General features: G+C 35.6%; 1 protein-coding gene and 1 long non-coding RNA gene across 19 annotated transcripts in view; one reads left to right on the top strand and one right to left on the bottom strand.

Moving 5' to 3' along the window:
• The window catches only part of LOC309619052, a 373,591-nt gene that overhangs the window by 256,422 nt on the left and 102,750 nt on the right, over positions 1–14,419 (top strand). The gene's annotated exons all lie outside the window — the stretch shown is intronic.
• Positions 1–14,419, bottom strand: part of BPTF (bromodomain PHD finger transcription factor) — a 140,058-nt gene that overhangs the window by 79,761 nt on the left and 45,878 nt on the right. For 13 of the 18 annotated variants that reach the window (XM_082373654.1, XM_082373660.1, XM_082373657.1 and 10 more), the window contains exons 3-5: positions 11,246–11,469; positions 4,493–4,702; positions 3,749–3,940 (exon numbers count right to left, since the gene is read on the bottom strand). In XM_082373654.1, coding sequence (XP_082229780.1) covers positions 3,749–3,940; positions 4,493–4,702; positions 11,246–11,469 — 626 coding nt within the window. The remainder of the gene's footprint in view (positions 1–3,748; positions 3,941–4,492; positions 4,703–11,245; positions 11,470–14,419) is intronic. The other 5 variants (XM_082373647.1, XM_082373663.1, XM_082373650.1 and 2 more) reach the window with 1 other exon arrangement.

Below are 14,419 nucleotides of genomic sequence, written 5' to 3'. Positions count from 1 at the left end.
ATGATAGTGCTCTCTGACAGGACCTGACAAAATACAGCTTGAAATAAATAAATATGCATATCCATATATATGTATACATATGTGTGTATATATTTCTAAAGAAATTCTAAAGTAGATGTATTTTGAAAGAGATTTTAAATTCTCGGGTTATTTTTAAGTATCTTTCTATTCCAGAAAAGATATACAATACAAACGCTAATCAAAAGAAAGCTGCTGTAGTTTAGTAATATTATTAAAGATAAAGGACATTTCACAAAGATAAAGTTAATTCAACAATATAAAAATTATGTGCACCTAATAACACAGGCTCAAACTATATGCAAAAACTAAAAATATTTTAAAGATAAAAAGGCAACCCCACAGTAAATAGAAATAACTTAAAAGTATCTTGCATATGTTATAAAGCAGAAACTAACACACCATTATAAAGCTATTATACTCCAATAAAGACGTTAAAAAAAAAAATTATCTTGCATAGAGGGAAAAAAAAATAGCAAAGATATAGATTTCAACAAAACAATTAAAACCCTGACCTAGTTGTCCTGTACTGTACCCCAAAACTAAAAATAGATATCCTCTTCGAGTGTATATGAGACAGTTTATCAACATTAACCAAATGTTGGACCACAAGACAAGCCTCAACAAATCTTAAAGGACATAAATCATGTATAGAATGTTATCTGACTACAGTGTGTTAAACTAGAAATCAATGAAAAAGATAACTAGAAATCTCTAGGACTTCCCTGGTGGCGCAGTGGTTAAGAATCCTCCTGCCAATGCACGGGACATGGGTTCGAGCCCTAGTCCAGGAAGATCCCACACACCCACAGAGCAACTAAGCCCATGAGCCACAACTACTGAGCCTGAGCTCTACAGCCTGAGAGCCATAACTACTGAGCCGCGTGCCACAACTACTGAAGCCCGTGTGCCTAGAGCCTGTGCTCAACAACAAGAGAAGCCACTGGAATGAGAAGCCCGTGCACCGCAAGGAAGTGTAGCCCCCACCCACCACAACTAGAGAAAGCCTGCGCACAGCAATGAAGACCCAATGCAGACAAAAATTAGTTAATTAATTTAAAAAAAAAGAAAAAGAAAATCTCTAAATGTTTGAGTACTAAACAATATATTTCTAAATAAGCAATGGGTAAAAAAAACACATCATAATAGAAATTAGAAAGTATTTTAAACTGAATGATAAAGACAAAATAACATATTAAAGTTTGTGAGATGCAGCTACAGCAGCAGTACATAGAGGGAAATTTATAGCCTTGACAACAGACATAGAAAAAATAAAAAATAATCAAAGCATCCACCTTAAGAAGCTAGAAGAAAAAAATAATAAAGAGGGTATGAAATATATGTATATGTATAACTGATTCATGTTGTTATAAAGCGGAAACTAGCACACCATTGTAAAGCAATTATACTCCAATAAAGATGTTAAAAAAAAAAAAGAGGGTATGAGAGAGACTTCCCTGGTGGTGCAGTGGTTAAGACTTTGCCTTCCAGTGCAGGGGGTGCAGGTTCAATCCCTGGTCAGGGAGCTAAGATCCCACATGCCTCACGGCCAAAAAACCAAAACATAAAACAAAAGCAATACTGTAACAAATTCAATAAAGACTTTAAAAATGGTCCACAACCAAAAAAAAAAAAAACAACAAGAAAAAAGAGGGTATGGGAAACTTCTGGAGGTGATGGATATGTTTATGTCATAGATTGTGGTGATGGTTTCACAGGTATATATTTATCTCCAAACTCATCAAGTTGTATATATTAAATATGTACAGCTTTTTGTATATCAATTATACCTCAATAGAGTGGTTTTGAAAAAAAAAAGACAGGGAAGAAAAATTCACAAAAATGAAAAAAAATAAAAGGAATGAAATAAAAATAAGATAAAAAACTAGAAAAAATATAGAGAGGATAAACAAAGCCCAAAGTTGTTTTTTTAACGACTCATAAAAATTGTTAATAGTCTTATGAAATGATTAAGAGAAAACAGATAACCAATTTCTCGACTGAAAAAAGAGATCATTACAGATACTATAGACATTTAAAAAATAGGATGTTATTATGTCAATAAAATTTTAAATTTAAATGAAATGGTAGATTCCTAGAAAAATAAAATTTACTAAAACTGACACAAGAAAACAACAGAAAATATGAATAGCCTACTATTTACCAAATAAATGAAATCTACAATTAATAACTTTCCCACAATGAAAACTCCAGGACCAGAAGACTTTAGCAAACATTTAAGGAATAAATAACACCAACCCACACAAACTCTTGCAGACAAAAGGAAAAGTGGGAACTTGTACCAACTCATTTTATGAGGCCAGCATAATCTAGGCATCAAATCCTGACATAGACATTATCACAGAAAGAAAATTGCAAGTCAATCTCATTCATGAAAGTTGACGCAAAAATCCTGAACAAAATATTAAAAAATGGAATGCAACAATACATAAGAACAAGAACATATCACAACCAAGTTGTATTTATTCCAGGAATATGATGAGATTGGGTTAACACGTTTTAAAAAAATCAATGGAGAAACTTTTGCTTCCAGTCAGGATGGAGTAGAGGGACTTGACTTAGCCCAGCCAATGAAACAGCCACACACACAAAAAAGAGACCACTTAAAAAAAATAAAAATAAAAAAAATATTAAAAAAAACAGACCACTTGATAGAAAATGAACAAAAGAACTGACAGGCAATTCACAAAAGAAGTTATCCAAATGACAAATATATATATATATATATATATATATATATATATATATACACACACACACACATACATACATACATACATATAGGCACACGCACGCACACACACGTGCACACACACACACAAAAGGTGCTCAACATCCTTAGTCACCAGGGAACTACAAGTTCAAATCACAATAAGATATCCTTACATTCCTACCAGAATGGCTAAAATAAAGATAGGGGGAAAAAAAAAAAGGAAAGAATTACATGACATTCTTATAATACACAGAAAAATTCTTTAAGGATTTCCAATACAGTATTAACTATAATTATTGACTTTTGATAGGATTACCAGTATTTCTTTTCCTGTTTTGCTCATCTAAATTTTCTAATTTGTTTTTCAAAAATATACACACAGCTCCAATAATAAAAAAATTTTTTTTCATTTTTAAAAAAGGCAAAAGGAAAGGCATAATAACATTCTTGGTGTGATATAACTACTTTGAGTATAATTTTAATTTTAAAAAGCTTAAAATATTTATTACTGGTTAACTTACATTTTCATGTCAAAATATATTGTGACAATGGTTTTCTATTATAACATTATGGTTTGAGATGTTGTTAAAAAAAAACTTACATGACCACATGCAAACATAAAATTAATCTGTTAGTACATACAGAATTGGAATGGTCAAATCATTCAACACTGAGCCATTAGTATGTGAGTACTTAAAACCAAAATATCTGCCACTATGGTCTGGTGATAAAATATAAAAATAAGTCTATTAGACAAAAACAGCTAAATGAACTTTAAAAAGCATGAAGATTATGATGAGTTTCAAGCACTAAATGCAAGAACATCTGTCAAACTCCAAATGTTAGGTGACAACTTAGCAATTAGGGATGGCACTTATGTAAGCAAGCAGCATGAATGAACACATACTTTAAAGTTTTAGGTGACATTCAGCTTTTACTACTAAAGGGAAGGATTTCCCCCCCATTACAGAGGCATTGATACACTGCCCTCTGTACCTGGCACATCCTGGGGGAGCTCAGATGCCACCTTCTTCTCTGCCATGTTGCTGCTATCATGGGTTTCTGAGAGACACCCCACGGGACTCCTCCCTTCCTCAGAGGGACTAGTCTCTTCTGAAGAAGCATTTGCTGTGTTGTCGCCAAGATTTGCTGACACAGAGTTACCTTTATCCCCAACTTCTGTTGGCTCTACAGTAAAATGCACAACAAAACTTTAAAGATATCCTTTAAAATTGCTTTAGGACAAATGGCCACATTCAGTCAGCTACTAAAAATGAATGATCACCAAAAAACCTGGCTTCTATTCGATGGCCATTTTGAAGCAATTAGATTCTGGGATAATTTTGCAGCAGGTAATCCAAAGGGTATTTAAGAATATTTGATATATTAAGAATTTTAAGTAGTTAACATAAAAAGGAACATATTATATCACATACAAAAGTGTATATTCTGGTATAAAAACAGTGATTTTCACCAACAAATCTTATAGGGAAATGGCACCTTATTAAGAAGTATAAATAGAGATATGGGTATAACATTATAGTAAATCCACCAATATATAAAACTCATTACAATGACTGTACATGTTATAAGGAGGAAGGGTATCCTAATCTCTTCAGAAATGTAAAATTAAATAGGTGTTTGCAATAAAAAAGATTCATCTTCATTTTGCAAGTAAAACTGGAGTTTTCATAAATAACACTGATGAAATATTTCTTTTTAACCAAATAATGTTTTTACCCTCAGTTTTTCCTTGCTCAGGATCGAGGTCATCTGGCGTTTTGTCATCACTGTCTTTTTCAAGACTCTGGTCTTCAAACTCCTCTCTGCTTTTCTCAGCATCTTTGGAGTTATTATTCTCAGTCTCATTTTTCTCCTTTTCTATTTCTTCTGGACTTTTAACAATATCAATGTCTCCTTTTTTGGCTCTTATAGATTCCAAAATTTCTTCTATAATAAAACAAATAAAAAATTATGTTTCCATATATACCAAGTATAAAAGTACTACAAATGCCACTTAAGAGTTTCAATACAAGTTATTAAAGATAAATTTGCTAAAAGCATTAAGAACTATGAAATAAGGATCAAGATTACCAGTAACATTTTGATGTTGAGAACTCAATCGATTTGGTTATCTTCACTTCTAGAAAATACATGCTAATATAGGCTCTAATTTCTTTTTAAAAAAAGAAAGAAAAGTTAGTCTATCTTTTAAAATTGAGATTGATATAGATTACTGTGATATCCTCTGCCACAGGAGAAAACCTGCAAGCTGACATAGACCCACAGTCTGGGCAGTGTGGTACAGTAACAAAAACCTAGAGACCCAGGACCTAGCGCAGATCTGACCTGAATTAACCACGTGAGCCTGGGGGCAGGCTACTAAATCTTCAGGCCTCCACTGTAAAATGAGAAAACAGAGGCCCATTGGAAACATTTCTCTCTGAAGTACCATAACTTTCTGAAAGTCACTAAATCCCTAATGGCTCTAATTTTCTTTCAACTTGGGTGGAGTGATACTACGGCATGGGTGCAGACCGCAAGTTATATCAGCATAGACTCCTGTATATTAATGATGTTCTTTGGGTTATGATCCAATACTATCATTTTTTACTTTGTTGCTCAAATCGGTCCAGCTTTTGGCCATTGAGAGCTTTTCCAGGTAAGTTCTGTATCCTTTAAACACATGAGTCCTGTATCCTTTAAACACACTTCCTTCCCTCCTTCCTTCCTTCTGTGCTTCCTTACTTTCCAGCACTGCAAGATGTTCCAGACTCACCTTGTATTTTCTCTGCACCAGCCCTAGAATACACCATCTCTCAAGGAGTCTTGATTCTTTTTTTAATTGGAGAATGAGATTTAGAGGTCGTGATCTGGGCACTATGTGTACTTGGTACTACTGGGGCACCAACAGACCTAGAAAATATATATATGTACACTAACCTATGTATATATACATCTTTATTGTTTCTGTATCTATCTGTGTGTGGGGGGGGGTATGTGTGTGGTTCATTCAAGCATTGCTCTCTTGTTTTCTTGTAACTTTTCTGACAGAAGTTCTGTTTTCATTACAATATATTTATTTGGTCAATCCTGTTATACACAGTAAACCAGTTTCAGAATTGCTAAATTGTACTCTCATGAGAAATAAATTTACCAACTAGAGTACAACGTTTGTAAACAAGAAGAAACGTCTTTAATGCCAATGCCATGCACCCATGGTACTTCTTTATGGATTTTTAAATTTCCTTGTTTACATTTCCTTTCTTTAAATGTTCTCTACCTTCCCTTTCATCAATATTTCCTAAATTGTAGGTTTCCTAGGATTAGAAAAACCTTGTAAAGTCATCACTGGAAAACACTGACCTCTCTGGTAAAGTGATTACTTTTGAGGCGGTTGGAGTTAATTCCTTACTCTCTCTCACCTTCTCTACTCTTAATTCCTCTAAGAATTCTAAGCCAATGATTATATGACATCTAAGGACATCTGTAGGACAACAATTTCAAACAGAAGGAATCCTAATTGGTATATTTTCTGTCTTCTTCGTCATCCAAGTCACCCCGGATCCTTTTTTACATCATTTCCTTATATCCTTTTACCTATCTATACATCTATACTGTTTTCAGTTCCTATTTACCCGAGCTGCATTTACTCTTGCTAAGTACACTAAACCTATCAATGGAAGTATCTCAATCACTCTTTTTTAAAGAACTTTTTATTTAGAAAAAGGAAATTTATTTACCAATTACTTGCTTTTCTTAGAGCCATATTATTTCTTACTTTCAAACATAGCTCCCCCCTGATCTTCAACTGCCAGCTTTTCCAAACCAAAATGTTACACATTCATCCCAACTTCCCTCATGCCATTTAATGGGGATTAAACATTTTTTTTTAAACCTACAAATTAGATCATCTAAATTAGATAAAAAGCACAGGTAGGATGACCAAAGATCTCTGATTTTCTATAAAGGTTCTAATTTCAAATATTCTATCTTGTTGCCTACTCTATCAAGTATACAAATATTTATCAGTCTATATGTCTGTATTTTCAGTTCAAAACCTATGGCACTCATAGCCATAAGAAAAATAGACCAAGAAGGTCAGGGGGGGAAAAAAACATTAAGGGATGAAAGGAAAAATAATCAGTTTAGGTTGTATCTGATCTACAATAAATATGCATATTCTATAAACATGTATACTCTATACTCTGCAGGAATATTTCAAAATTAAACAGAAAGAATTAACCTACCAAACTTTAAAAATCATCTCCTCTCAGAAAAATTTATTCCAAAAATAAACTTCCTTCAAGCAAACAAAATAAAGCATTGTAAAACAGTCACCAAAAAAGTATATGATAAAACAATTTACAGTTACAAATATATAATAAATTGTAGAATCTAGATGATGGGCTTATGGGTATTTATTGTATAATTCTTCCACTTCCTGTATATCTGAAATTTTTCAAAAAATATTAGGAAAAAATAGAAAAATTCAACTACCAAAAAATAGAATTAAACTCTCTTAAAGTGGTCATATATGTATATAAAAACCAGAGGGTTTAAAAGTTGGAAGGATTTATGCTATTTGTGAAGTTAAAAATGTAAAGTCATAAGGATGAACTGTGATTCTGAAATCACTGCTACGATACTGCAAATTATTCTTGGCTATTTCAGAAGCCCAGTAGTTTGTTTTTTTAATCTCATAAAATCCCAAGTTAAAGAAAACCGCTAGATATTATTTTGGGTATTTACCTGGGCTGGATGCTCCTAAACTATCATAGCCAAGATTTTGGTTCCCAGAGAGAGCAAATAAAGGTAATGACGGCAGACCAGTGTTTTAATGGGAAATTCTTCTATCTCAATGTTTAATTCATTGCCAATACATTCCTTAGAAAGTTGTTGAGAGGATCAAAGGCTTGTATAACAACTAGATGAACACCTGGCCCACAGTAGGTACTCAAACATGTTAGTTTCCCCTTCTTCCCCATCAATTTTCAATGCTTGTGAATCCCTCCACCTCTAGTACCAGGTTGGTTGCACCTTAGCAAAAAAAAAAAGGTGGGAAGGGGGGAAGAAAAAGAGAAGAAAAATGTCACTTTTTGTCTAGATCTCACCGTTAAATCCAAGGTGCAGTTTACCTTATTTAAATTAACTCCAGTTGTTTTAAGAGGGTAGCTGCACACAAGATTTGGCCACCTAACTTTCTAAGAATATACTGTGCCCTAACGCTCAAAGCTCTCTCTGCTATTTTTGATTATTACGAAAGGTTTAACTAATTTTTAAAAGTACAGGGCTTCCCTGGTAGCGCAGTTGTTAACAATCCGCCTGCCAATGCAGGGGACACGGGTTCGAGCCCTGGTCCGGGAAGATCCCACATGCCAGGGAGCAACTACGTCCATGCATCACAACTACTGAGCCTGCGCTCTAAAGCCCGCAAGCCACAACTACTGAGCCCACGTGCCACAACTACTGAAGCCCGTGCGCCTAGAGCCCATGCTCTGCAACAAGAGGCCCAAGCACCACAACGAAGAGTAGCCCCCGCTCGCCGCAACTAGAGAAAAGCCCACGCGCAGCAACGAGGACCCAATGCAGCTAAAAATAAATAAATAAAAATTTAAAAAAGTACATTACAAGCTGAATTATACTGAAATATAATATGCTTATTGTAGAAAAATTGAAAAATATAAAAAGGAAACTAACTATAATCCTACTATGCTAATTGGTTATTTTTTAGTGATAAAAGCTGGTTATTCACTCAGTTGGTTATTCTGAGGAAGAGAATTTAAGTACCTCAATGACCCAGGTACTGTTTTTGCATGGTACCTTAAGTAATTCTCCAATGTACAGTGTTCCATCACATTATAATCCAAAATGAAATTAACCAATTCCTCTGCATGTTTATTTTTAGTTTTACATTCCCCCAAATCAGGCCACTAAACATTTTGATTATCCATTCCTATGTTGGCTTTGTTCTTTATTTAATTGATACTACATATACAATTTTGCACACAGACAAGCTCACTCTAGAAAATATTTCTAATTTAACACTTGATAAAAACACACTCGCCATTGCTTTTTAGAGGGCTGCCTGGTTCTTTTTGATTGTATTAAAGCTGAGAATGCAAGAGAAAAAAAGGGATTTGTCAGTTTGAATGCCAGGATTCATGAAAGGAAATTAACAGGGGAAGTAACCTGGCTGAAATTAATAAAACTTCCTATTATTTGATCTATAGTACGGAGGGGAGGGAGTGAGAAAGGGATTATATCAATATGACTGCAATTATCAACCTCCCCAAAGAATTCTGATGAGTAAAACTTATCCGATGGAAAAAACACACATTTTAAAAAACAGATCTAATAAAAAAATACTTCCAAGTACAAGATATGAATAAATATAACCCTTGGTAACTAAGTCTGCTAGTTTCTGAAGACAAAGTGTATTTGTGCGCAACAGTATTTGTATATGACACCGTGAATACTGTTCTCCAAAAATAATCATGAATTCAAGAGAATACTGATGTCGAATATATGAGAACAAGCTTGGATACAGCTGAACTAAATATATTTATTAAATATAAAAAATCTATTTTTAAGCAAATAGAGAATAGGGGACTTTTTCAGTAACTGGAAAATGGAGGAAATTAATAGGATTATATGTATAGCAGATAGTATCAATATGTGTAAAAGAGGAGAACAGGCAGTTTAAGTATACTATCAGAGTCTTACCTAACCATGTTATCTATGTTAAGATTAAAAGGTACTGTTAGAAAATACAGGTGATACTTAGTAAACATGCACAAACTACATCTGGCAGGATGTTTAACAATGGCATTAATGGTCGTCTCTGAAAAAAGGAAGGTAAAATTGGGGATTAAGAAGGAGAGAGACTGACTTTTCAGTGTTATAATCTTTTGTACTATTTACTTTCTAAAAATATCATATGCATTCATTATTTATTAAAAAGCAAAGAATTTTTAAAAAGCAAAATGCTGAGCCACAAAATAAATAAGGTAGTAATTAAAATATAACCCAAGGGCTTCCCTGGTGGTGCAGTGGTTAAGAGTCTGCCTGCCAATGCAGGGGACACGGGTTCAAGCCCTGGTCCAGGAAGAGCCCACAGTGCCACGGAGCAACTCAGCCCGTGCGCCACAACTACTGAGCCTGTGCTCTTCTAGAGCCTGCGAGCCACAACTACTGAAGCCCACGTGCCTAGAGCCCGTGCTCCACAACAAGAGAAGCCACCGCAATGAGAAGCCCACGCACCGCAACAACGAGTAGCCCCCCGCTCGATGCAACTAGAGAAAGCCCACGCGCAGCAATGAAGGCCCAACGCAGCCAAGAATAAATTAAATAAATAAATAAAATAAAATAAAATATAACCCAAAGTGTAAAATATATATCCATGAGTCCATCCTCATATAAATGACTGAATAAATAAAGGAAGAATAGACGAATCTCCTGTGCAGAAACATCCCAAACAATGTATGCAGATAAATGCTCCCTCAAGGAGGTGCAGCATAACTCCTCACGGCCTAAGGGTGGGCTGTGCCGTAGCGACTTTCTCCCCAAAAGCACAGTATGGGTGGGAGGAGTAATTTTACAATAGAGAAACCTGACAAACACTGCCTCAACCAGATGACCAAGGTTAACATCATTGGTGATAAGTCACGTTGGTGGCAGGTACTCTTGATAAGATGATGAGAAGGGCACTGCACCTCTGTGGTCTTCCTCTCCAAAATACACAACCCCAGGCTAACTACGAGAAGAACATGAGACAAATCCATATTGAGGGCATTCTATTAAATACCTGACCAGTAATCCTCAAAACTTGTCAAGGTCATCAATAATAAGGAAAGGCTGAGAACCTGTGACAGTCTAGAGGAACCTAGAGAGACACGATAACGAAATATAATGTGGTGTCCTGAAGGGGATCATGAGACAGAAAAAGGACATTAGATAAGAACTAAGGAAATCTGATTTAAGTATAGACTTAAGTCATTACAATATATCAACATTGGTTCATTAGTGATCACAAATGTACCACACTAATGTAAGATAGTGACAATAGGGGAAGCATGCTGCAGGGTACGTGAAACCCTCTGTGTTACCTTAGCAACTTTTCTGTAACTCTAAAATTATTCTAAAATTAAAAGTTTATTAGAAAAAAAGAAAGAAAAGAGTAAATTTTAAAGGAATACCATTTCTCATAATTAAAAATAGGACTCCCTAAAAGGTTTATTAATAAAATTCTTGAATTAAAGAAACAAATATAATTTGGGGAATATCAGTAATGAGCAAGGCAAGGTACAAAACACTAAAATGCACAGGATCCCTAATTTATGTTAGGATGAACAAGGTTCTCTTGAGAAAATGAAATATAGACAATTAAAATAAAATAATCATACTTGAAAATTTTAATATATTTTCATATTTTGTAGTGATTTCATACCAAGAAATGTAACAAAAAGTAAAATAAGAAAATTTCCCTCTCACCATTAGCTGCTGCCAGGAAGGATTTATTACTGCCCCGAGCCTTATTGGTCAGGTCTTCAGTTATGTCCATGTGCCGGTGGATTTCTTCACGCATTTCTTCTAGAATTTTGCAGAGTTCTGCTTCCCAGTAATCTTTGTCTAGACAGTCAATTAATTCTGCAAGCTGGACCTTTGTGCTGTAGTACCAAATTTTCTTTTCATTTTCATTTTCTGTATCTTCTTCTCTGTTTAAAAAAAGCACAAAAACACTTTGATGTTAGACAAAATGGCACTTACCTGACAATTTTATCTATCCAGTGGAAGTTAAAACACACAACACAAAGATTGTGCACTAAAGCTCAGTATATTTGCTCATAAGAGATCCTGTCAAGTCTCATTCAAACTCAAGGTACTCATTTTATTTAAACCTCTAATTATTTTGATTTCCTAGCCCATAGCAGCTTAGGATAAAATAATTTGCTTGTAGTAGTGGGAAGAGAGGAATTAGTATAGCAGCAAAGAAAGATATCTAAAAACATGACATGCAGAAACATGACCTTAAAATTCAGAGCGTGTGAGTACTTGGTGAAGGACAGTCTTGGTTACACTTCAATCAACTTTAAGGTCATCACTGGAACAATACGAGGGGCAGAACTTTAACCAGAAATATTTAAACTATGTTCAGTACTTGGCAGGTACAGAGCAGGTTCACATTACAGTGTAGTTTAGAAACATTTCCATCCAAATGGTGTAAATGCTCTGCTAAGTTCTGGTCCCTGAAGGAGTCATGTCAATCAAGTCACAATGCCTCATCTCTCTCTCTTGATGGACAATCAAAGCTCAAACTGGAGAGAAGAAGAGCACAGCAGCTTCTTTTCCTGCTTAAATCTCTCTGAAGATGCCAGTCACTTGTAATGGAGGTGGAGACTTCAACACTAATAACTAAAAACATAAGGCAAATTAATGTCTAGGACCAGACTTCGAGAAACATATGTGACTCAGTTCTTCTCTCATTCAGAAGATTCAGGAGTGTGTGTGAGGTACCTAACAAGAAAGAGTCTAACATTCCTGTCTGCTCAAAGGCAAACTCACGAAGCTGAAAGAAGAGCACTTTAAGAAAGATATGGCTTTAAATGGGCTCAGTCACTAATGAGATATGTGAATGTGGACAAGACACAACTCCTCTGAGCCTCTGATACATCTTATTCACCTCACTGGTAAAATGGGGATAACAGTACCGGTCTTGAGGGACACTGTTTATAAGGTAAATAAAGGTATTATAATAAGGCATCTATCATAGTACCTGGAAAACATCATTAGTGATCAATAAATAGAAAATATTATTGTTACTAGTAAGGTAGTAAATAAATTAAAATGTAGCAGAATTCCAGGAATGAGACATTCAATAATTCTGAACAAAGAAGGGATATATTAAATCATTGATAAATAAAAGGATAACAAAATTATCAAAAATTTTAAAGAAAAAGAGATTAATAAAGGGTCCCCGTTTTCCCTCTTTCAAATCAGCATCTGCTGACATATGATATCAATACATTTCTGTTAGAAGCTTTTTACAAAAATTTCTGAAAATCATTTTTTTAAGCTGCTCTAGATTTCACTCTACAGTGGGTATTTCTACTGACTTCTTATGACTGAGTGATAACAATGGTCTACTCCAATTTAAAATGTTAAAGATGTCAGAATCCTCTAAATAAAAAGATTAATAGGGGGCTTCCCTGGTGGCACAGTTGTTGAGAATCCGCCTGCCAATGCAGGGGACACAGGTTCGAGCCCTGGTCCAGGAAGATCCCACATGCCGCGAAGCAACTAAGCCTGTGCATCACAACTACTGAGCCTGCGCTCTAGAGCCTGTGCTCCGCAACAAGAGAAGCCACTGCAATGAGAAGCCCGCGCACCCAACGAAGAGGAGCCCCCGGTCGCCGCAACTAGAGAAAGCCCGCGAGCAGAAATGAAGACCCAACGCAGCCAAAAATAAATAAATTAAGAAAAAAAAAGATTAATAGGGAATTCCCTGGCGGTCCAGTGGTTAGGACTCCGTGCTTTCACTGCCGAGGGCCCGGGTCCAATCCCTGGTCGGGGAACTAAGATCCCACAAGCCGTGCAGCACAGCCAAAAATAAATAAATAAATAATAAAAACTAATAAAAAGCTTTCAAAAGGGAATACCATAACAAAAATCTAATTAAGTGACAATATCAAATCAGAAAGTACATAGTGAGGGGCTTCCCTGGTGGCACAGTGGTTAGGAGTCCGCCTGCTAATGCAGGGGACACGGGTTCAAGCTCTGGTCTGGGAAGATCCCACATGCCGTGGAGCGGCTGAGCCCGTGTGCCACAAGTACTAAGCCTGCATTCTAGAGCCCACGAGCTGCAACTACTGAGCCCACGTACCACAACTACTGAAGCCTGTGCGCCTACAGCCTGAGCTCTGCAACAGGAGAAGCCACTGCAATGAGAAGCCCGCGCACCGCAACGAAGAGTAGCCCCCGCTCGCCGCAACCAGAGAAAGCCGCACGCAGCAACATAGACCCAATGCAGCCAAAAATAAATAATAAATAAATAAAAAGTACATAGTGAGCTTTGACCGAGCACAAGAGTTACAGGACAGCCTAATTCTTTGTTTTCTAAGATTTCAATCTTAAGGATTTTTCCTCTGTTTAAATATATCAAATTCTTTCCTTAACTGTTTGCTTTTTTCCTCTTGATTCAGAAATATCTACAAATTTCAATGGAACAAGAAAAACATTCTATATAAAAACGTTTTTTGGGTAGAAAACAATTTATAAGCATAAGATTTCTACATGAAAGTGAGATGCTATGGGAACAAATTTAATTAAATGGACATTCTGTCCAATTTTTCAAGCAACTCACAGGCTACTGAAAGGGTCCTTATCAGTTGACTGACTCAGCCCATGCTGGCATCTGCAGAATTTCCATCTTAACAGAGAACACTTAATTTTAATTTTAATCTTAATTTTCATCTTAACAGAGAATTCACAAGTTCATATGGTGGCAGTCCATTCTAGATTGGAACTGCTCTGTTAGAAAGTTTTTTCCTTTTAAGAGATGACACACACCTAGTGTTTCCACCAATCCATCCTGATTCTGCCTGCTAGAATTCTCTGAAATAAACCTAACACCTCCTCCACACACAGTCCTTCAACTCTTTCACAACA

Source organism: Balaenoptera borealis (assembly GCF_965194805.1).
Source record: "Balaenoptera borealis genome assembly, chromosome: 20".
NCBI classification, from domain to species: Eukaryota; Metazoa; Chordata; class Mammalia; order Artiodactyla; family Balaenopteridae; genus Balaenoptera; species Balaenoptera borealis.
This window is presented reverse-complemented; position numbering and strand designations above follow the sequence as displayed.